This window comes from Apodemus sylvaticus, chromosome X (assembly GCF_947179515.1).
Source record: "Apodemus sylvaticus chromosome X, mApoSyl1.1, whole genome shotgun sequence".
Lineage (NCBI taxonomy): Eukaryota > Metazoa > Chordata > Mammalia > Rodentia > Muridae > Apodemus > Apodemus sylvaticus.
The window spans coordinates 72,482,444-72,505,919 of NC_067495.1; the positions used below are offsets into that span (position 1 = coordinate 72,482,444).

At 34.5% G+C, this 23,476-nt stretch overlaps 1 protein-coding gene across 2 annotated transcripts in view; it reads right to left on the minus strand.

The window, feature by feature from the left end:
• The window catches only part of Chm (CHM Rab escort protein), a 140,630-nt gene that overhangs the window by 68,866 nt on the left and 48,288 nt on the right, over positions 1-23,476 (minus strand). For both annotated transcript variants that reach the window (XR_007975428.1, XM_052170923.1), the window contains exons 5-8: positions 15,203-15,572; positions 12,808-12,924; positions 12,189-12,309; positions 10,388-10,613 (exon numbers count right to left, since the gene is read on the minus strand). Coding sequence is in view for 1 of the 2 variants with exons in the window: in XM_052170923.1 (XP_052026883.1) it covers positions 10,388-10,613; positions 12,189-12,309; positions 12,808-12,924; positions 15,203-15,572 (834 nt within the window). In the remaining variant the exon portion in view is untranslated. The remainder of the gene's footprint in view (positions 1-10,387; positions 10,614-12,188; positions 12,310-12,807; positions 12,925-15,202; positions 15,573-23,476) is intronic.

A 23,476-nucleotide genomic window follows, 5' to 3' on the forward strand; every position in this document is an offset into this window, starting at 1 on the left:
CTCTTATATATCTCCTTTTTTCAGAAAAAGTTATTGTAACTATTGTCTAGTCAATGAGCCACAAAGAACACATTAGGAAATCTGTATTCTAGCCCCATATCCTTTCACTTGAATTCTCCTCATTTGTAAAATCAGACAACCAATCAAAACAATTTCTATGAACATTTCCCCCAGGTCTATTTTCCCCAGAATTATAGTTTGATTTTATTATATAAAAAGAGATCAAAGGGATTTTGGATAAAAAGGAAAATCTAAGGTTTATTTGTCACTAGCAATAACAATGAGGCAGATATCAAAAACCCTTATTTCATTCTTTCTGATTTCTTATGCAATTGAAGTATATGTTCACTTTCTCAAAAATTTAATCTCTGGTCATTTAAGACTTTTCCTTGATTTTCAGATAGAGTCATCCAAATTAACAAGTGGCTCCTATGATTCTAAAAATTACCTAGAGGAAAAAAAGAAGTCCTGGCTATTAGAGAATGACATGAGTAGATTACTTTGGCCCAAAAAATGTTTTCGACCATGATTTGTCCAAAAGGACCTACAAAACATTAAACAAAAAGTATTCATGTACTGATGAAACACTGAACTTCAGACTGAAGAAGGCTTTAAGAGATAAAATACACAGCAACAGCAAATATCTCACAGTCTATATTAAAACTTCAAACCAATGGTTACCATCAAATCATAGCAGCATCTGTGTGCCTCATTTGGGTTGAGTTTTGACACTACTAATTGAATGCATTCAATGGAAACATCCCTTTCCTTTCTGTTCCTGTCATTCCAATAATCTCAAGTAAAGTTCTTAAATATGCATATATCCATTCATATATTTTGTACATTTGAATCTCACTCATGCTTTGTTTTAAAAATCATTAATTCAGAGATCAGCTTCAAGTCTACAAATTTCCTGCAATAACAGGCAACTTTCCATACATATTATATTGAAATTACTTTTTTTTTTTTTTACATATAACAAGCAGGGGAATGCTGAGTCTGAACACTCAGCAAAAAATGTTTGCTGGTGATAGTTTATTTGAGTGTGTCTGATTATATGTGCTAAAACTGAAACATTCTTATTCATCTTTAAATCATTTTTCATATTGGAAGCACTACATTACTGGATAAACTAAGAGCTCATTAACCTCTCCTTATTTCCATTTTCCCCTCAAACAAAACTCTCTGGGAAATCCTAGAAATGTTATGAAAACTGTGAAATCTGCTTGTTCATGCTGGTGAGAGGGCTCAACAAGTAAGTCACTTGCTGCCAAGCATGATACACAGGAATTTTAATTCCTAAAACCTCACGGAGAAAGGAAAGTACAGATCCTTGAACATTGTTCTTTGACATGGACCTGCAGGCTGTAGGACTTGCATGATATGTGCACATACACATACAATGAATGAATGAATGAATGAATGAATGAACTTTTTACAAAATTAAAATCTGTTCACACTGTGCTGCTCCATTTCTCAGATTGTAGAAGACATAACAGAGTTTATAAAATTGATTCTAAAGTAGAAAGTTGTTCCAAAACTTAGTATATCACCAACCACACAGAGGGCAGTAATAAATTCCAAAAGTTAGGAGCAGAAAAAGAATTTACATTAAGAAAATAAACTGTGTTTAAAAATCTACATACTACACGTATATTCTGTCCATTTTGTCAGGAAAAAAATATTAACCGATTAATTCATAGTAAAAAAAAATTGTAAGGCTCGCAAGACTCAAAAGATACATAGGTTTTGATGATTTTCTTTCCAATATGGTCCCAATTATAAGCTCTGACATATTAATATCTACTAGGTAGCACAATAAATAAGCTTCATTTTCACTGCTAAAAAATTATACCTATTTAAAATGATAAAAGCCTCAAATGGCATTTATTCATGGAAGTTATCTCTAGTAGTTAAAATGTTATAGTGCTTACACAGAATTCATTTAGGATGCAAGGATATGACTTACAAATGTCTTTGAATCCTTCACATAAATATGCATGCACACCATTTATAACAGTAGCCTTGATGAGAACACGTTGTAACTGGCTGTGAGAAATGCTTAAGAGGCTCATATTAAAACAGAATACAGATTGGTGGTTAGAAATCACAGAACAGGTGACACCTTATTCTGATAACCTGGTGATAAAAAGCATAGGCTATGATGTATAGATAGTGGTAGTGTTAGTAGTTTAGGATATAAACAGATCAATACTTACATGAAATTATAGTGCACGATGCAGTAAATCCATTAAAAACTTAGAAAATAGTATCCCCAAGCCAAGTTAATACATTTTTACCATAATTCACAGTCCCGTGTATATAAAATACAATAAGGACTCAGTTGTGATAATTACCAAAGGAGTACTTAGAAGTTTGATATAATACTTCAAGCATTACAGGGAAAGGGTTGTTTGCTGTTTCCAGAATATATACTTTCATTGTACCATTCCTGGAGAAACTAATTCAAGGTGGAGATCAGGTATAATTTACATAAAAACCATCAAAGTTGAACCATAGACACAATACTGATAACTCAGTACAAGAATAAAAAAAAAAAAAAAAAAAACGTTCTGATGACATTTTAGCCTTAAAAAGATAAACCACCAACATACAGAAAAGCTCTTATTTGTCTAGGACATTATAAATAAATCTCATTCTGAAATACTTTCATATTTTGGAACATTTGTAATACATAAAAAGTGACAAGGTATCTTAATGATGAGATCCAAATTTAAACATTAACTTCATTTGTGTTTAACATACACCTAATAAAACATCTGAAGGTAACTTTATAAAATAGGTTTGCTGCATGAGTTTTTTGACTATGACCTACAAAAGGTCACATGTAAAAATCCCTAATTGTGGGATTGTGTCAGCCCTCACAAATTTCAGCCATAGGCATATTAAGGATTTCAAATTTTTAGGAAAAGACTTTTTGTATGATTATTTTTAGATAGAGTCTCACTATGTAGCCCAGTCTGACCTCAAACTTAAGGCACCCAGGATTTGAAGTGTGTGAGCTGACACTAGGTTGCTGCTTTCTATTTGTATAAAGTATCGATAAGGAAGTCAGTGTGCTGCAGATCACTTCACAGGCAACTTCTCATTCTATCTCTGGTCTTCACCTAGTTTGGGAGGAGTGAGTGTGGCAATATTGGAAAAGACAGTGTAGTTTCTGAAAAAACAAAAACAAAACAGCAACTAAAGGTGAAAACTCTTAAAACTCTCTTCTTTAGTTTTTAATCATTCATTTTTATTTTTCAGATTATATTTAATGTTTCTCTTCTCCTTTTCCTCTCTCCAAGCCCTCCCATACACCACTCCACATTCTCCTTCAAATTCATGGCCTCATATTTTACTAATTGTCATTGCATGCATGTAAGTGTTTGTATATACATATATTCCTAAATATAATTTGGAGGACACATGCCAGTAGGATATGCTAAAGAGGCAAACTAAGGAGGACCACAAGTCCCTATGTAAGTTCAATTGATGGGACAAACTATGGTCCTAAGGATCCAACACTCTGACATTGATCTCTACCTTTTTTTCCCTATTCAGAAGGAAGAGACCTATAATATTCAGAAATTAGTCACTCCCATTCTTATAATCAAGTATTTAGGAAATATAAATGTGAGAATACATGCCTCCACTGAAACTGCAGGAAAGGAACTGCATATGATAAATGCCACAGCCCCTCAAACACATACATGTACACAATACAAGACTAAGGTTGAGATCAAAGCCTTAAGCAATAAGCATTTGGACAAAAACTAATGTGTTAGAAAGTTTTGTGCCAATATCATGTATAATGTATAATGGGTTCTATACCTAAGTGAAGGTACTGGAAAGGAAATAGTAACACCTCAAGTGTGTAGGACCTTGACAAAACCAATTCCAGCAATATAAAATATCTAAAATTCTGAGTCCTCAAATCACAGGAAAAACTGCAAAAGAAAATAAGACGCTAAAATGAACCAGCAGAACTAACACATGTCATTAATCAACCATATGAAAGCTAAATATTAGAGTAAACAGAAATCGAATGCAAAATGCCTTTTTTTAGCCTCTGGAGGGATTCTGTGCGCGCACACACACACACACACACACACACACACACGCACATGCACAACATACAAAAGCAATAAATCTTTTATAAGGGGGCTCAGTGGTTAAGAGCACTAACTGCTCCTCCAGAGGTCCTGAGTTCAAATCCCAGCAACCACATGGTGGTTCACAACCATCCAAATGAGATCTGACACCCTCTTCTGGAGTGTCTGAAGACTGCTACAGTGTACTTACATATAATAAATAAATAAATCTTTAAAAAAATCTTTTATAAGAAAATTTTAGTAGAGTAAAAATGTAGGACATCAAAAACACTGTTAAAAACTCTCCAAAGAAAAGAGATACAACTTAAATAGAAATCACAAATTAGGTTGACTTCAAAATATCAAGAGCATAAATGAGCTATAAATAACAGAATACACATTAAAAAACCTGAAAGGAACTGACAGCCTAGGCTTGGTTCCGTAACTGAATTCTACTCCATCAAAACATAAAAGGAAGCCAATAGCTGGTTCTTTTCAGATACAGAGTCTAGCACGGAAAGGTGTAAAGGAGGAGAAGAGCAGACTGCAGCTAACCAGTCTCAAGCCAGCTCAGCAAATGTACTACACACAGGCAAAAGCACGCAAATAGAGCCCCCAGCAACTTCACAACACTGCACAGTATAGGTACGGAGAGATGGGCCGCCAACTACATTACAAAACTTGGCATAAATATTCGACTAGCACAAAAGTAGAATTTGAAGAAAGAAATAAAAAATAAAGAAAGCAAAAGATCAACAGATAATTAAAATATTAAACTTATTACAAACTACTGACAAATTTCTGTATCAGAATAAACATAAAGCAATCTTCTATAAAATTATAGGGAGAAATTGAAAAAAACCAATAGTATCCTGAAGATTTTCAAAGCATACCTCTCAATATCAGTAGATCAACAGGAATAAAATACAATAAAGTTTGAAAATTATAACTTAAGGTTAATTTATTGGACTCTGGAAATAATTCTTAAAGGACTCTGTATCTTTTACCTGCATAAATATTTTTGAGCAGATACAGAGAAATAAAAAAAAATGGCTGGGCGGTGGTGGCGCACATTTTTAATCCCAGCACTTGGGAGGCAGAGGCAGGCAGATTTCTGAGTTCAAGGCCAGCCTGCTCTATAGAGTGAGTTCCAGGACAGCCAGGGCTACACAGAGAAACCCTGTCTCGAAAAAACCAAAAAAAAAAAAAAAAAAAAAAAAAAAAAAAGGATATACTAGTTCACAAAAGCTTAAAGCATCAAAACTTCCAAAATACTTTTACCCTCATAATGCAATTTAATTTAATACTGAAAGAATTATCCCAATTAGTCTTGAGTACTTCATAATAACTGATAATTCAATAAAGAAACCTTAATAAAATTAAAACTTAGAATTTCTAATAAAAGTAAAACATAACAACTAGTAAGACACAAAATAACTCATAGATACAAAATAACTCAAATAGCTTTATAATTTAACTGGTTTTAGTAAGTAGAAAGATAAACGGAGCATGGTGGAACATGCCTTTATAATCTAAGTACATCAGAGACTGAAGCAGGAGCGTGGTGAGTTTGAGGCCAGCCTGAGCTACATAATGAGATGCTTTGAACACATACAAAGAGACTACTAGAGCTGACATTCCAATATATGAAATATAAATAATACTTTATTTTTCATTTTCTATGACAAAATAATCACAATCGTACATTATGGACTTATAAAAACTACAGTATTATGAAGAGTTACTATTAATTAAAATTTTAGACACTCAAGACACAATAACTATACATGGTATCATTCACAGTGGAGAGAAATGTAAGCAACACAAAGGTAAATGCAGTCCATGCCATGTTACTGAATTTCATAGCTACCTCATGTTACATTCAAGAAATTCAAGTATTATGCATGTCCACTTAAAATTCTGAGTAGTATCAATCATCACAAGAGAAGTTTATCTCTCTAAGAAATTCAGTGTTGTGGTAAAAGTGATCTTTTCTTACATATCTTTTTTTGTCACAAGCTATACTTGCAAAATATGTCCTAATCAACAATGTTCTATAGGTAAGTTCTCAAACTGAAGTCATACACAGGCTAGCAATTTTAGACTGTGGGGTGAGTAGATCTGATTGCGAAGACCTTGTTCAGCACAACTAACTGTTCCATCATTGAAGTTTCAAGTTTCAGCCTAATAACTGGGAAGGGAAGGAAGAATACAAAAGAGCTAAATCATCAAAAGGTCAAATCGGCAACCAACAAAGTGGGAAAAGATCTTCACCAATCCTACATCAGATAGAGGGCTAATATCCAATATATATAAAGAACTCAAGAAGTTAGACTCCAGAAAAACCAAATAACCCTACTAAAAAATGGGGTACAGAGTTAAACAAAGAATTCTCACCTGAAGAACTTTGGATGGCGGAGAAGCATCTTAAAAAATGCTCAACTTCATTAGTCATTAAGGAAATGCAAATCAAAACAACCCTGAGATTTCACCTTACACCAGTCAGAATGGCTAAGATTAAAAATTCAGGAGACAGAAGATGTTGGAGAGGGTGTGGAGAAAGAGGAACACTCCTCCACTGCTGGTGGGGTTGCAAATTGGTACAGCCACTCTGGAAATCAGTCTGGCGGTTCCTCCAAAAACTGGGCACCTCATTTCCAGAAGATCCTGCTATACCACTCCTGGGCATATACCCAGAAGACTCCCCACCATGTAATAAGGATACGTGCTCTACTATGTTCATAGCAGCCCTATTTATAATAGCCAGAAGCTGGAAAGAACCTAGGTATCCCTCAACAGAAGAGTGGATGCAAAAAAAAATGTGGTATATCTACACAATGGAGTACTATTCAGCCATTAGAAACAATGAATTCATGAAATTCTTAGGCAAATGGATGGAGCTAGAGAACATCATACTAAGTGAGGTAACCCAGACTCAAAAGGTGAATCATGGTATGCACTCACTAATAAGTGGATATTAACCTAGAAAACTGGAATACCGAAAACATAATCCACACATCAAATGAGGTACAAGAAGAACAGAGTGACCCCTGGTTCTGGAAAGACTCAGTGAAGCAGTATAGGACAAAACCAGAACAGGGAAGTGGGAAGGGATGGGTGGGAGAACAGGGGGAGGGAAGGGGGCTTATGGGACTTTTGGGGAGTGGGGGGCTAGAAAAGGGGAAATCATTTGAAATGTAAATAAAAAATATATCGAATAAAAAAAAGAAACTTAAAAAAAAATTGTCTCTTAAAGGTAAAATCAGACTATGGTACATAACAGAGATAAATAAACTAGGATACAAAGCTTTAACAGAGACAATGCAGCCGGGCGGTGGTGGCGCACGCCTGTAATCCCAGCACTCTGGGAGACAGAGGCAGGCGGATTTCTGAGTTTGAGGCCAGCTTGGTCTACAGAGTGAGTTCCAGGACAGCCAGGGCTACACAGAGAAACCCTGTCTCGAAAAAAAAAATCCACCCCCCCCCAAAAAAAAAACAGAGACAATGCAAACACCCAACTTAATTCTTAGAAAGCTAATTCATCTAAAGAAAAGTTATCCAAGGTGACAATGGTAGTGAATGGAGAAACTTTGCCATAAACAGAAGCATTTTATCTCCAAAGTTCATATTCGATACTACTTGTTAAAAGACTAAGCAGAAAAGCTTCCTGGATCGAACTATATTAATTTTAATGATCTTCTTGTAGTGCAAAATTACAAACAAAACACTTAAAATTTTAACTCTGATCAATTATCAGAATACACTTAAAATTGTAGATATCAATAAGAAAAGGGCAACAAGCCGGAATGTGGTGACGCATGCCTTTAGTCCTGGTGTTTGGGAAGCAGAAGCAGGCCAACCTGGTTACAAAGTGAGGTCTAGGACAGTGAGGGTTGTTATGCAGAGAAACACTGTCTGAAAAAAAAAATCAGGCCAGAGAGATGGCTCAGAGATTAGGGACTCTGGCTGCTCTTCCAACAGTCCCAAGTTCAATTACCAGCAACCACATAGTGGCTCATAATCACCTATTATGAGATCTGGTGCCCTCTTCTGGTGTGCAGTCATACATACAAGCATAAGTCTGTACATAACAAATAAATAAATCTTTAAAGGGGGAAAAACCCAAAACCAATCAACCAACCAAATGAATGAATTAACAAAAGAAAGAATGAAAAGAAAAAAGAAAGAGGCAATAACTCATTAGACAAATGGGCAAAAGATGAACATGTATTCCTCAGAATAGAAACCAATAGCAATATATATGAGGTTCAACCTCAAGGAAATCAAGGAAACTCAAAATGAAGATGCAGTGCATTGAACTTTTTGTGAGTAAAGAGTAACAAAATTGTTTAAATGTTGAGAAATGTATAAAGCTAACATACTTCTATTCGCTGGTCCTAAGGTGTATGTAATAAAATAATCAAAATGAATAACACATCTTCTATAGTTAAAAAAAAATTCATTCAGGCCTGGAGAGATGACTCAGTGGTTAAAAGAACTGGCTACTATTGCAGAGGGCCCAGGTTTGATTCTCAGCTACCACACGGCAGCTTCCAACCATCTGTAACTCCAGTTCCAGTGGATCCTACGCCCTTGTGTGGCTTCCATGACATCAGGCATACATACAACACACATATATACATAGAGGCAAACACTAATACAAACGAAATTATAAAAAAATTCATTCTTGGAAAGTCCTTGTATGTGTTTACATTAGTGTGTGAGAGCATGCGCGTGTGCAAGTATGTGTGTGTGTGTGTGTGTGTGTGTGTGTGTACATGCACATATGTATCCTGCTCTATCACATTTCACTTTATTCCCTTGCAACAGGATAATTGAATGAAAATAATCCTCCTAAGCTCAATAGTAGTTAGCCTTGTTTGGAGAGGTTTAGCAGGTGTGGCCTTGCCAGGGAAGTATATTACTGCAAGTTAACTTTACATCAAGTTCACTCTGCCTCTTGCTTTCAAATAAAGATGGGAGATGAGATACCTTTCTCTGCCACCATAACTGCCACTTGCTGCTATGGCTCTGCACCATGGTGCTCCCCCACATAAACCCTTCCTTCTATAAGTTGCCTTAGTTATGTTGTTTTATCATTGTAATAGAAAAATTAAGACAGGGTTTCTCACTAAACCAGGACCTAGGTTTATAGTAGCAAGCCACAAAGATCCTCTATTCTCAGACTTCGTCCCCGAACGAAGCTAGAGGGTTACAGGCACACACAAAACTACACTGACTTTTTTATGTGGATCCTGAGGATAGGAACTCAGATCCTCTCTACTTACTCATCTCTCTAAGCTTCTAAAGAAAGTCTTGAACACATACATCATAAGACATACTGTGCTGGCTAATCTTATGTCAACTTGACACACAAACTAGAGTTATCTGAAAGGAGGGAACCTCAATTGGGAAGATGACCCTATAAGATCCAGATATATGCTGTTTTCTTCATTAGTGATTGGTAGGTGAAAGCCCAATCCATTGTGAGTGGTGCTATCCCTGAGCTGGTGGTCATAGGTTTTATAAAACAGGCTGAGCAAGCCATAGGGTACCAACCAGCAAGCATCACCCTCCTCTATGGCATCTACATCAGCCCCTGCCTCCAGGTTCTTGTGTGGCTTGAGTTCCTGTCCTGACTTCCTTTGGTATTGAACAGCAATGTGGAAGTGTAAGGTGAATAAACCCTTTCCTCCCGACATGTTTCATCAGAGCAATAGAAATCCTAACTAAAACACAAAAAGATGTTAATAGAAAACATCAGCAGAAAAATGCAAAATGGCTTAGGGTAAATTCACAATCAACTTACATAACAAGAAAAATTGTGTAATATATATATATGTATATATAGTACATATATATACATATATATATTACATATATATATACATATATATGTGTGTGTGTGTATATATATATATATAGTGTGTGTGTCATCATTTACATCATGTATATATGAAAACATGTATAGATATCATACACACACACACATACACACACATGATATTTTAGGTTCAAAATCAGGCCAAATTGAATTACCACTTAGAAAGAGAAATAAACATTAAATCACTTATAAAAAATAAAATGAACTATGTTTGCATATACTAACTCTTCACTGAATTTATTTTAAGATAGGAGCATCAATAACTCAGCCTAGCCTCAACATGTTAGGTAGCCAAGACTGGTCTTCACAGCCACATGGTAGGATTACAGGGATGCATCCCCCAGCTCACTTTTGTCTTATTTTCATGTTATCCATACAACTCTTTTAGAAGATATAAATCATAACTTACCTGCAAAAACACTGTGGAAGTTCTCCTTGGCCATATAAAGGAAACAGAAATGGAGTATTGCCATATCGCCCAAGGCACTGTAGAAACTTTTTGGTCGCTTTGAGACCTTCAACAGTATAGCTTGTTGTCTCTGATGTCATTGCTATTGAGTGCAGGACAAAATATTGTAGGTTGGGGGTTAATTTTTGAGTTTTTAAGTACTCAGAAAATGTAGTTTCCTCATATTCTAGGAAAAGAAAGATGAAAATTTATCAATTAAAATCAGGTTTAATATCTATTTAAAACCACCTGTCATTAATATAGCCAGGCCTGTTAAAGATTTCAAATAGGACACAAATGGTCCTTATTACTACAGTTTGGAAATGAACTATTTATTGGCCTTAAGAACAAAATATGGAATAACATCACCATTCTAAATCAATAATTTTTTTAACCTTAAAACAATGAATGTTTATTTAGTAATTTATTGATGTGAAAAATCCAGGGAGATATTAAATAACTCAATGTGTTCCTGTGGATGTCAATAACCTCAATTTATTAGCATTTAAACTATATAATAATGTCAACATTTATATATCTAAAAATATTAAAGATAAAATGGAATGAACTGATAAAATGCATTAATAAAAATGTCACTTGTTACATACTTTCGTTAAAAATATACTTCTCCATCAAACCTAAAATAAAAACGTTTACTAAAAAATAATGAAACTAAAATGTCTGTGGCTGCTGGAATCCAACACAGTGACAATCACACATCATATAATAAGAAAGACCTATAAAACTAATTAATCCTTTCTGTTACTAAGAGAGAACATGTAAATGTACAACTAGTTGGAGGACCCTATCCTGTGACAGAAGACAAGGGCTTTATGGAGATAATCTAAGGCAATTAAATGATAGAAATGAACTTCCTTAAAGGCTGGAAGTCTAGGTACTGGAAAGAACAACCTGGTATTCATTGCCTTGAGGCTTTAATAGCAAGAATTAGGTTCTCAGAATTCCAACAAAATAAATCATGATGTAATTCTCAATGTAATTTCATATATTATCAACAAAGTATTTTAAGTTCACACAATATTTCCATCCCAATGTACATAAAAATAGCTGACATTAAAATAATGAAATCATTTTGAACAAGCTAAAATGACTGGCCTTATGAATACAGTAACAGGACTAAACCTCAGCTTCTCTAGATCTGGAGGTTGCCCCTATATATGACACAGCACTATGTCAATTAAATGAATAGCTCAGTTTTCCAAGTAAACACAGTCCAGAAAAATGACATCTAGCAAGTTATTATTATATCATTATTATTATTATTATTATTATTAATAGTAGTAGTAGTAGTAACAATAACAACAACAAATTACAGGTGAAATAACAAAAAGTACATGTCATATATCAAGAATCAAGTAATATACTATATCATGAGCCAAGTCTTAAATTCAATCCCTTGTGTCATACATATAATGATTAAATAATCAGTTAACAGTATTTAATTTTAAAAAATTAAAAAGGGAGCTGGCATGACATTCTTGCAATGTTGAAAATATTTGCATTGTAGCCACTAGCTGCATATAGGTACTAAGCACTTGAAATATATCTAGCATGACTAAGGAACAAACTTCTTCAGTATTTCAATTAAATGAATTCAAATAGTAGCCTGTTTCTATAGCTTACTAGATCTATCAGTTAGAATGCATTTTAGAATAATCATCAATTGTTTCCCAAACTGAGGAAGCATATTAAAATAAAAATCTCTAATAATCAGAAAATACAAGTTAATGGAAAGCAATACCTTTGTACTCGTCAGGATGGTCTTCATATTCCATACAAAATGTAAGAAATTTCATAAGCATTCGCTTTTCTACCATAGTAAGTTGTTTGCTATTGAAGACATCTGCTCTGGAACAGGGAACCTGAAAGGCATTTGAAAGTGAAGATTTCAAAGTACTTCCTATTGACACAAGTATTTCAGGATTCACTTTTTTAGTCCTTTGCTCATTACAAGGTTATCATTTCCATTCCATTCTTGCTGCTTCATGTCACCTTTCATCACTTCTAATAGCATCTCTGTTAACTACAGAGATAATTAACTTGAGAGCTCTGTTACTTAATTCTGCCAAGTTGTTCTTCATGCCTTTATAAGGCCAATGACATGTCACCCCCAATAGCGAACAAATGACAATTCAAATATAGTACTGCAACTGAAACTAGAATTTCCTCAGCATTAAAATCAACCTGGGGAATAAATGTTCAAAAATAAAACAGAAATATTAATGAAGCTAATTTTGTATTTAGATTTATAAACCACCATGCAAAGTTAAAACTTACAGTCTTACTAGGAAATAATCAGTGTGGCTTATCCTTCCAAAATGAGTAATAGCAACTTGGCTCAGAGTTGAGCTGCATATTACCTGTTCCACAGTTCCTTCTCGAAATGCAAGGATCCTTGTAATATTTTTAAACTCTGCATATCGACTAACATTCGATTTGATTAGAAGATCAATTAGTAATCCCCGAGAATAAAGAAGCTGTAGACAGAAAGCATTTTAGACGAGATCATCAAAGGCAAAACAAACAAAAATGGTAACTACCATGCACGCACACACACGCACACACACACACACACACACACACACACGCCTGTTATAATTTAAGTTATATATACATATGAAAATCTATAAATATTACATAAGACAATTCATTAAATCTTCACAATTAATTATGAAAATTCAAACCAAAAAATTTTATAATATCTAATAGGTTTCTTTGTAACTCATTTTGGCAGTAAAAACAGATCTAAACTCCTCCATGATTCTCCTACTCTTGCCTGGACATATGAACATGTATGAATTTCATTAAAGAAATGTTAATGCATTTAATTATAAAGCTTCTTCTCAGCTCTGGTAAGAATGCTACACTGCATACAGTACATTAACAATTCCTTTGTATTTCCTTCTAAAATATCCTTGTTATCTGAAAGATCTGATACCCCAGGATCTAAATGTCTAACGTTGATACAAGATTTTGAACTGGAAACAGAGACAGTTGGTTATAAGAAGAGATAAGTACAGTGGCCAACCCCATGCCACCAATACTGATGAACAAACCAAAATCAAACAAAATAACCACTCGTGAATTTGTGATACATTTGCCATCACAGGATCAAATTCTAAGTTCTCATAATCTAAGTTTATATGACATATGACCTTTTCAAGAAGTGAACAATTTTATTACTGACATGAGTGAAGGCCTGATTTAATCTTCCTGCATATCTCAAAATTAATAGCAGACATGAAAATAATAAAAATTAAAATACTTATCTAGGATGTTTGAAATTTAACCATATGGATAAATATTATATATTTTACTATTTCCTATGATCAAAATAGTTATAATCTATAACTCAAAATACTAAAAATATAAAACTGTATCTATAATAACTAGAAAAAATTAATTAAAATATTTGACTATAAAAAATGGCATCCCTAAATTTTTTCTCAATTATTAGTTTGAACATGCAAGAAGTAGATCTTTAAGTCAATAGAAATTATTTGCAATTTTATAACCTATCAGATTAGTTTACCAGATTGGGTCAACTGGAGTTAACACATTTTTAGAAATTAATCTAAATACTCTGACTAAATAAGCATGCTACGCTATTTGGTTACTTCATTTCTAACACAGTATAAAACTGATTGACCCTACCTTAATTTTATATTTACAAGTCTTAACTCTATAAAATAAAGTGCTATTTTATTTGTTTAAAATGTAATCATTTCTGATTTAATACTCTACCAACAGACACAATTTTATAAATACTAATATATTTATACCCCAAATTATTTCTTATAAAGTCAAATAAATCTTAAAGCAAGTTAGTTTCAGTTACCACTATAAAGCAAAAATAAACCACTTAAAATTATCTTAGACTTAAATTTTGAAAGCATGGAAGTAATACATGTACCATATTTAATCACAAGCCCTTTTTTCAGCGTCACCTAAGTGATCTACCATAGCAATGTCATGCTGATGAGAGTTGAAACAAATCTGTAATTACATTAAAATAATCAAATGTTTTAAACATTTTTTGTATATGTGGCATACTGGCTCCATAGTTGCAGTATATAAATTTACTTAAAATACTCTTTATGCTGATTTTTCTCTAGTTTTCTGAATAGCATAATCCTTTGTGTAGAAAAATATTCATATTTTCACACACTAAACTCAAAGCAAATAGGGGACCACACATACCAGACTGCATCAACAAAATGTAACCCACATGAATCCTTCCCTTTCTTTTATCACATCTTATAAGGCAATGTCTGATTGGATATTTTATTATTGTTCTGAACAAAAATATACTTATTTCTTATGAACCCAATTCAATTGTGAAGCTTCCCATGGTCCAGCATCAGAAATTACAATGAGCTAATGTTAAAGTTAGTTATGGAAACTCCAGCAAAGACAACAGAATTCTTCCTGTACTCTACCACCAGTAAGAAGTTATACTTCAATGTCCTCAAACCTGACCGTAAGATTTTCAAAAATGCATTAGTTTATGTAGGTTACTTATAAAGGTTAAATTTTATAAGAGCTTATCTTCAGACACAAAAAAATATTTAGTAAAGTTTGAAATCACAAAATGTATACTAACATCTTTATTTAACTTATATTAAAAGAAAGTATGTTGTCACCAAATTATAAAGTTTACTACCATTATATAAAGCAAATGCTCTACAATTCAGAAGCTAAAAGGAAGAAAAGTATACTTGAGGTCCAGAAAAGATGCATAAAATTGGTACTTACTTTTGAAACTAAATCAATGTTAAATCTTCTGCCTTCTTTAATAATCTGCGAGTAAGTAATTCTATTTTTCTTTGGTGTCTCTGAGTTGTCTTGTACTTTAGGCAAATTTTCACTTGATTCTTCTATTGAACTTTTAGCATCACTCTGAGTTTCTTTCTCTCCTGCTTCAGCATCATTTACTTCTGGAGAGCTCCCTGGACCACCGCACTGACTTTGTTCTGCGAATATTTCACAGCTCCCCATGCTTAATGACTCCTCTGCAGTAGGAAGGCAAGCAGGCTCTGCAGCCTCTGTGGAGTGTGCGGATGTCACAGAAGCATGATTTTTCTGCAGTGCACCAGCTTCTTCAACATCTTTGTGCAAATCCTGACTAATAAGAAATTATAATAGTAATTAATATCATGCTTCCAAAAGTTTGAGAATTTGCTGCAATTTACTGTTTTATAATTTTCTCAGCAAGTTTTATTCCTGTATCCTTTTTGTCTTAAGTTCAGGGTATGTATGTAACCCATATGTTAAACCAGCATTTGTTAAAGTTTCAATGCAATATGAAACATTAAGATATGAAATCCATAAAAAAATATTTTAACATTAAAGAGACCATAAACATGAACTTTTTAAAGCATTTACAGCAGACAGAGGAATCTTAATTTAAAAGCAAACCAATACAATGGAATCTTTAAAATGAACAAGTAGAACTATAAACCACACCATTGCTGATTAACTCTCCAATTTTTAGCCGTATAATATCCAGGGATAATAGAAGCTACCATCAATTTGGTCTAAACCTAAACTAACACGCTGTATGCAAAGAGCCCAGCATTGTGTACCTGGGGCAGAACAAATGCTCACTAGTGGTGATTATCAAAGAGGAGTAACATGAAGTTCTTTGGACTTAATAGCATGGCAGAGTACCTTGAGTCCAGTGGGGAAAATCTAACACATGAAAAAAAAAATGCAGTTTTCCTATTATCCTTTGGTGCCTACTATGATCTTTTTACAGTTTTCTATTTACTCTTGATATTTATTACTCCACTGAAAATTTCATTTCCAAAGTTATTACTATAGTAAGCATTTTTTATTCTAATGTTGTCTTGATGCAATAGACTCACATTTGGCTTGCCTATATTGTACATTTCTCTTCCAGAAACTTCACCCTTCTCCCTGAGCTGCCTTCTTGTTCAGCACCTGGTCCCACTGCTTTGTATTTGATCTGTGTGTTAAGTAAGTATATGCTAACTGAGTGTTAAAACTAACAGTGGCCCTTCCACTAGCAAACCTAAACTCCAAAAATTCTTCCTTCCAAAACAAATATCCACCCTCTTTACTAATATTTTCAACTTACTTAACATGCTTTCACACCTGGCATCTCTATCATCCAATTAATCAACTCAAGTCCTCATATTCTATCCCTTACCATGTTTTGTCCTATGAGCTATTCTTCCCACTCTTCATAATATTACAATAACCCTAGCTCCATACATAATCCACAGTAACAATCCATGTAGTCTAGAAAATGTTAAATTTCAAAAATAACCATATTTATCAGTTACTACATATACTTTAATGTATGGATACAGTTTATCTTTCATGAATTTATGAATACCTAATTATGTATTGGTTGTTTAGTAAGATTGATCACACCTAAGCTATACCCTAAACGTTATCAAATCCAAAACCCTAAACTCTGGAACAATCCTGAGGCCCTACTGCTTCCAAGTATGGAGGTCTGAATGAGAAATAATTCCCCATAGTCTCAGGTATCTGATGATCTGTTATTGCCTTCTGGGAAGTTTAGGAGGGGTGTCCTTACTGTCACTGACAGTGGGCTTTCAGAATTGAATGCCTCAGGTCCCACTCCCTGCTTGCTCTGTCTGCTACATGTTTGTGATTCAAGAGATGAGCTCACAACACTCTGTTCCAGATCACTAAACCACTGTTTACAGCCACTCTTCCATGCCATGACAAACTCTTATCCACCCAGAAATGCAAACTCAAGTTAACTCTTTGTGCTGTAAATTGCCTTGATCATAGTAGTTTATGAGAACAGTAGAAGAGCAAGTAATATAGATGTTGGTATTAGAGGGTAGGCTGTGGAGGTTCAGCTAAAAAGGTTTTGGAGAGAAGCAGTATTAAAGGGGCTAGAGACCATTCATGTAATAAGATAGCAAAAAAATATGGCTGCTCTCTTTAACCTTAGAATATTCCTGTGACTAAATTTTAAAAAGATGGATGAATTTCTTTGGCAAAGGAGATTTCAAGGCAGCCTAATATTGACCAACATGTGGTTATTGGTAATTGCTGTTAAATATGTCCACAATAAAGAAGAACAAATAGGGTAAAAAGAAATACAACATTATTAATGGGAGAGGCCTCATAAAACTAAAAAGCATCCAGAAGACTAATGACCTTCATTCAGAAAAAGGGTAAGAAAAAGTTTTTTACTAACAGAGTAAGAAAGTAAGTTTTTTACTTACAGAGTAAGAAAAGGTTTTTTACTAACTTCACATCCAATAGAGGACTGATATCCAAAATATATAAATAACTCAAGACTAGATATTTTAAAATCCAATTAAAAATGGATAACATATTGAAACAGAATTCTCAATAGAGGAATTGCAAGTGGCTAAGAAATACTAAAATATTCTACATCCTTAGAAATCAGGGAAATTAAAATCAACACTATACTGAGTTTGATCTTATACTTGCTAGAATGGCTAATATCAGTAACACAAGTGACAGTTCATGTTGGTGAAGATGTGGAGCAAGGGAAACAACACTTGTCCATTCCTAGTGGGACTACAAACTTTTATAGTCACTATGGAAATCAATATGGTGATTCTTCAGAAAATTGAAAATCAATCTACCTCAAGATCCAGCTATACCACCCTTGGATATATACTCAAAGGACATTCCTTCTTACAACAAGGATAATAGCTCAACCATGTTCTTTTTTTTTTTTTTTTTTTTTTTTTTAGTTTTTTGGATTTGGTTTTTCCAAGACAGGGTTTCTCTGTGTAGCCATGGCTGTCCTGGAATGCCCTCTGTAGATCAGGCTGGCCTTGAACTCAGAAATCCGCCTGCCTCTGCCTCCTAGAGTGCTGGGATTACAGGCGTGTGCCACAACTGCCTGGCTCAACCATGTTCTTTATGGTGTTATTCATAATATCCAGAAACTGGAAACAACCTAAATACCCATCAAGAGAAGAATGGATAAACAAAATGTGGTACATTTACACAATGGAGTATTACTCAGCTGTTAAAAATGGCATCATGAAATTTGCAGACAAAGGGATGGAACTTAAAAAAAAAAAAAAAAAAAAAAAAAAAAAAAAAAAAAAAAAAAAAAACCATCCTGAATGAGGTAACTCAAACCCAGAAAGACAAACATGGAATATATTCACTTATAAGACAACATTAGCCATTAAGTAAATGATAATCAAGCTATAATCTATAGAACCTGAGGGCTCTAGTGAGGATGCATGGATCTCTCAGGGAAGGGGAAATAGAATAGATTTTTCGGGTGGATTGGGGTTGGGTGAGGACAAGAGTGGGAAGGATATGTGTGTAGGAGATTGGAAGGAAAGATAATGTGGAGAAAGATGGCTAGACTTGGGTGGATAACTTGGAGGCAATGTGGAAACCTAGTATAGTGGAAACTTCCTAGAATCTAAGAGGACTTCTGGTAATGGAAAAAATGGAGTCTGAACTGGCTAATCTATTGTAGTCAGACAAAGCTTCCAGTCACTGGACTGTGTGGTATTTGATTGAGTTGTTCATTGAGGTAGTCCTGTGGAGATCCCCCAAAGCCCAGGGACAGAGGTTTAGACAGAGGTTTCTTTCTGCAAACTGACAGCAGGGCCTATTGCTAAGGACAACATCCACATAGTTCTTTGTGGAGTAGTGACATGATCACTGAGTAGAGCCTTCACTACTGTATTCTAATCTCTCTGGTGTGGGAAAGTACTCTGCAGGTTACTGAAAAAGAAATGTGGACACCAACCCAGCTACAAAACCTCCAACCTACAATTTGTTCTGCCTGCTAGATATACTGGAGAAATTGTTGCACAAAGCTTGTAGGAGTAATCAGTATCTAATTTAACTTAAGGCTCACTCCATAAGAGGGAACCCATGCTTGACACTACTTGGATAGTGAGGAATCAGAGACTGGATGGCAGAGAGACCAAACATGACTAATAATAAAATGATTCCTGATATTCTGCTATACACATGGATCAGTGTCTTGTCAGAAATGCTTTCTTGAGCAGCAGATGGGAGTGGATGGAGAGAATCACAGCCTGATACTAGGCTGGGTCTAAGTTGAAGGGCTCCATTAGGTCCTTCTCCTTGGAGCTTAGGGAACCACCAGAAGATGGGGAAGAATGACTGTAGGAGTGATACCAGGAGAACGTGCCCCACTGAGTTAACTAAGCAGGTCTCACTTGGCTCACACAGACTGAAACAGCAAGCATGGGGCCTCCGTGGGCCTATAGCAGGTCCTCTACATATATGCTATGGATGTTAACTTGTTTTTTGTAGGACTCTTAATATTGGGAGTGAGTATATCTCCAACTCTTTTGCCTATCCATGGGACTCTTTTTCCTTCTGTGGGGTTACCTTGTCCACCTTCAGTGTGAGGGACTTTGCCTTGTCTTGTTGTATTCTGTTTTATCATGTTTAGCTGTTGTCTCTTAGAAGCTTGCTGAGGCTTTAATGAGAAATAGAGGAGGGGTGGATGTGGGGGAGAGGAGAGAGGGTGGGGGGATTGGGAGGAGTGGAGAGAAGGGCAACTAGTCAGGATATAGTAAATGAGAGGAGAATCTATTTTCAATAAAAAAATAAAATGCCATCAAATTTATTGTCAAAATGTAGTAACTTCAATGAAATTTATTTATATAGTGACTGACATCATTAACGATACAGCAAAACTTTTCCTAAGTAGGTAACAATAGTGGACAAAGGAACTAAGTTCCATTACCTCATATGTCATCACTTGAAAGATCCTAGGCGCCAGGAGGTGGTGGCGCACACCTTTAATCCTAGCACTCTGGGATGCAGAGGCAGGCAGATTTCTGAGTTCGAGGCCAGGCTGGTCTACAGAGTGAGTTCCAGGACAGCCAGGGCAACACAGAGAAACCATGTCTCCAAAAAACCAAAAAAGAAAACAAGAAAAGAAAAGAAAAGAAAAGAGAAAAGAGGAGAGGAGAGGAGAGGAGAGGAGAGAAAAGAAAAGAAAAGAGATTCTAGGCAAGACACTTAATATCACATAAACTGCTCACCTATAAAATAGGTATAAGTCTATTTATGGTGCCTTTCCTAATAGAGTTACAAGATGTACTAACTTATGTGAAAAGTATTTAAGAAAACTCAAAAACATTAATCAAATATAACCCAGAGATAAAATGCAAAGTTTTCTTAAACTGCCTTTAGGTCAAAAGAAAAGCCTCCAAACTTGTACCTACATTGTCTCACATGATGGAAAGTCTGGCCATAAACTGCACAAAAATACCATTACAGTTAACATTAGAAACAAAGTCAGAGCTAGAAAGATGGTTTAGCAGTTAAGATGTCCTATTTTCATTGCTGTTGCTATGAGAAAATACTGATCAGCAATCAATTCTGGAGAAAGGATCTATTTGGTTTAGATGCAACAGCCCATCATGGCGGGAAGCCAGCAACTCAAGGCAGGAGCCTGGAGGTAGGAACTGAAGCAGAGACCTTAAAGCACTACTGCTTACTGGATTATTTTCTCTGGTGATCTCAGCTATCTTTCTTATGTAGCTCAGAAAACCTGCATAAGGACTGCACTGCCCACAGTCAGCTGGGTCCTTTTTATATCATTTTAGTTATGAAAATGACCCATAGACACACCCACAGGCCAACCTACTGAGTCAGGTTCTCAGTGTTACAACCTGTCCTCAAATGAGTCAAGTTTTTGTCAAGCTAATGAAAAGTAACCACCACACTACAGTTGAAAGAAAACCAAAACCAAAACCAAAACAAAACCAGGGTTCCAATTGCCATGTCCAGCAGCTCAAAACTGCCTGCAATTCCAGCTCTAGAGGATTCAATGCTGTCTTCTGAAAGAACCCATACATGTTAGCATACATTCTCAATATCATACACATAAATAAAGATTAATGATTAATTCTTTAAAATTTAAAAGTTATGATATAAAATGTGATTTGTATGTTTTCCACAGTAATGTTCACATGTCTGAATTTGTTTTCATTCTGAAAATCAATGAAATCAAAGATGACAACTTTCAGCAAAAGTTCCATGCCTAAAGAGTAAGCTAAGAAGTGACAGGATAATTAATTACACTGCACAGATAAGATAGAATAAGGCAACTTCTTTAATTACAGACTATGATGAGAATAGCATGAAAATTGAGCATAGCAACTGATTTACTCCGTAGCTATCGCCTACATTAAGTAAAAGAGTATTATGTAGTAAACGAAAATCATTATCCAGTGCTGGACAATCTGAAACCTGAAAACCAAAACATTTCATTAAAGGTATAATCGATGATTAAATAAATCTAATACTGTGTGGAATGTGTAAGGAAAGAACTACAATTTTGGAATTTATCCTACTTTGACAAAGTACTAAGTTACAATGTTTTCAACATCACAAGTTGGTGAAGTTCCTAGTTCTACAGGAAACATAGAAGCATAGTTCTAGCTAGTTGGTGAAATTCCTAGCTTTATAGAAGCATAAAAACATACTACTACTCCCAATTTTTGCTAAAAACCAAAGTATTTTTGGAGTTCTACCAAGTGTAAAGCTGATATCTGAAAATAATCAAGAACGAGAAACTCCTAAATACCCACATAATTACTCTGTAAAGAAAATTCTTTTCACCAAAAGGACAATATTTCCATGAATTTAAAACCTTATATTGTGGTTCATATATAAGCAGCATTTTGAAAAAAAGATATTCCACTGCCAAAAAAAGCTTTAGAATAACAGTTCAATTTTAGTAATTCAAATGTATTTGAAAACTATAAAAACATATCTGCTCGATAAAAGACATTAGTGGATTGTAAGCCCTCAAAAGAAGTTTTTAATTATAAAATACTAAAATGATTTTAACATATAAAAGAAAAAATCAGCACCATTAAATATTATAAAATTTTTACTATCAAGTGCATTACACAAACTAAGCCTAATATCACTTATAATGCTAATTTGAATCTCAAGTACCATTATAGATGGACTGTACTTTTAAAAAATTTATCCTAACTAAAAAAAAAAAAAAGGTGACTGCTTTGTATAAATGCATTTGCTTTAATAATTGACAAAATGTATCTATAACATAAAGAGCTTGGAGATGTTAATTCTATTATTATCTAATATCACTCATTAATTAATGATAATAAACAGGGAGCACTTCCAAATGAATATGCCATATTAATACCCTGTAATCCTTTACATAAGTTAACAAAAAAACAACAACAACTGCAAACATCTGGTTAAGTTATTCAGCACAAGTGTTCACTATTTCTCACCTTTTGAACATTTTTTTCCTAATATAGAAAATTGTAGGAAGGGTGTTCTTGTATCTTTACATATACATTTTTGTTCTAAGGCCATCCATTTTGGTTTGCATAATATATTATACTTTCTAGTGTTTATTTATTCCTAAAATAAATAAATATTCCACGACTACTCAAAAGAATTACAGATCAGACTACACAAACTATTCCAGAAAATTATATTAATCTTGAATTCTGCCATGTAATATATTGTGGAAATGTCTTCAGTTGTGTCCAATTTAATTTTTTTTTTATACATTATAGAATATAGCTGAAGTATCAGCCTTTCCTTACATCTATCCCAGAACAAAACCTCACATGGTTAGCAGCAGGTCACCTCAGCTCCCTACTCAACCATAAGGCCCTTCTTCCTTCCTATGAGATAAACTGAGTTTATCACAATTTATCAGACAGAAGGTTCCCAGCCCTAGGAATGAATCACAACTGATCAAAATTTTTTGTTGTAACTGTATTTCATATTTGGTGTGCTGGTTTTAAAAGTGTGAATGTACTTCAGTTTTACCCAGTTAAGGCAGACTCCTTTGAAGGCTCTTGGTAAACACTTTCTATTATAATAATGATAATAATAATGATATCCCAATTCCTTTTCTGTACAGAGGTTTTTGGCACAAGTGTGAACTTGTCTGGAATTATGACAACTATCTAGATATTAACCATCTAGGGACCCTGGATAGAAAACTAACATATTTCAATATGCATGAGCTAAGCAAGCTAC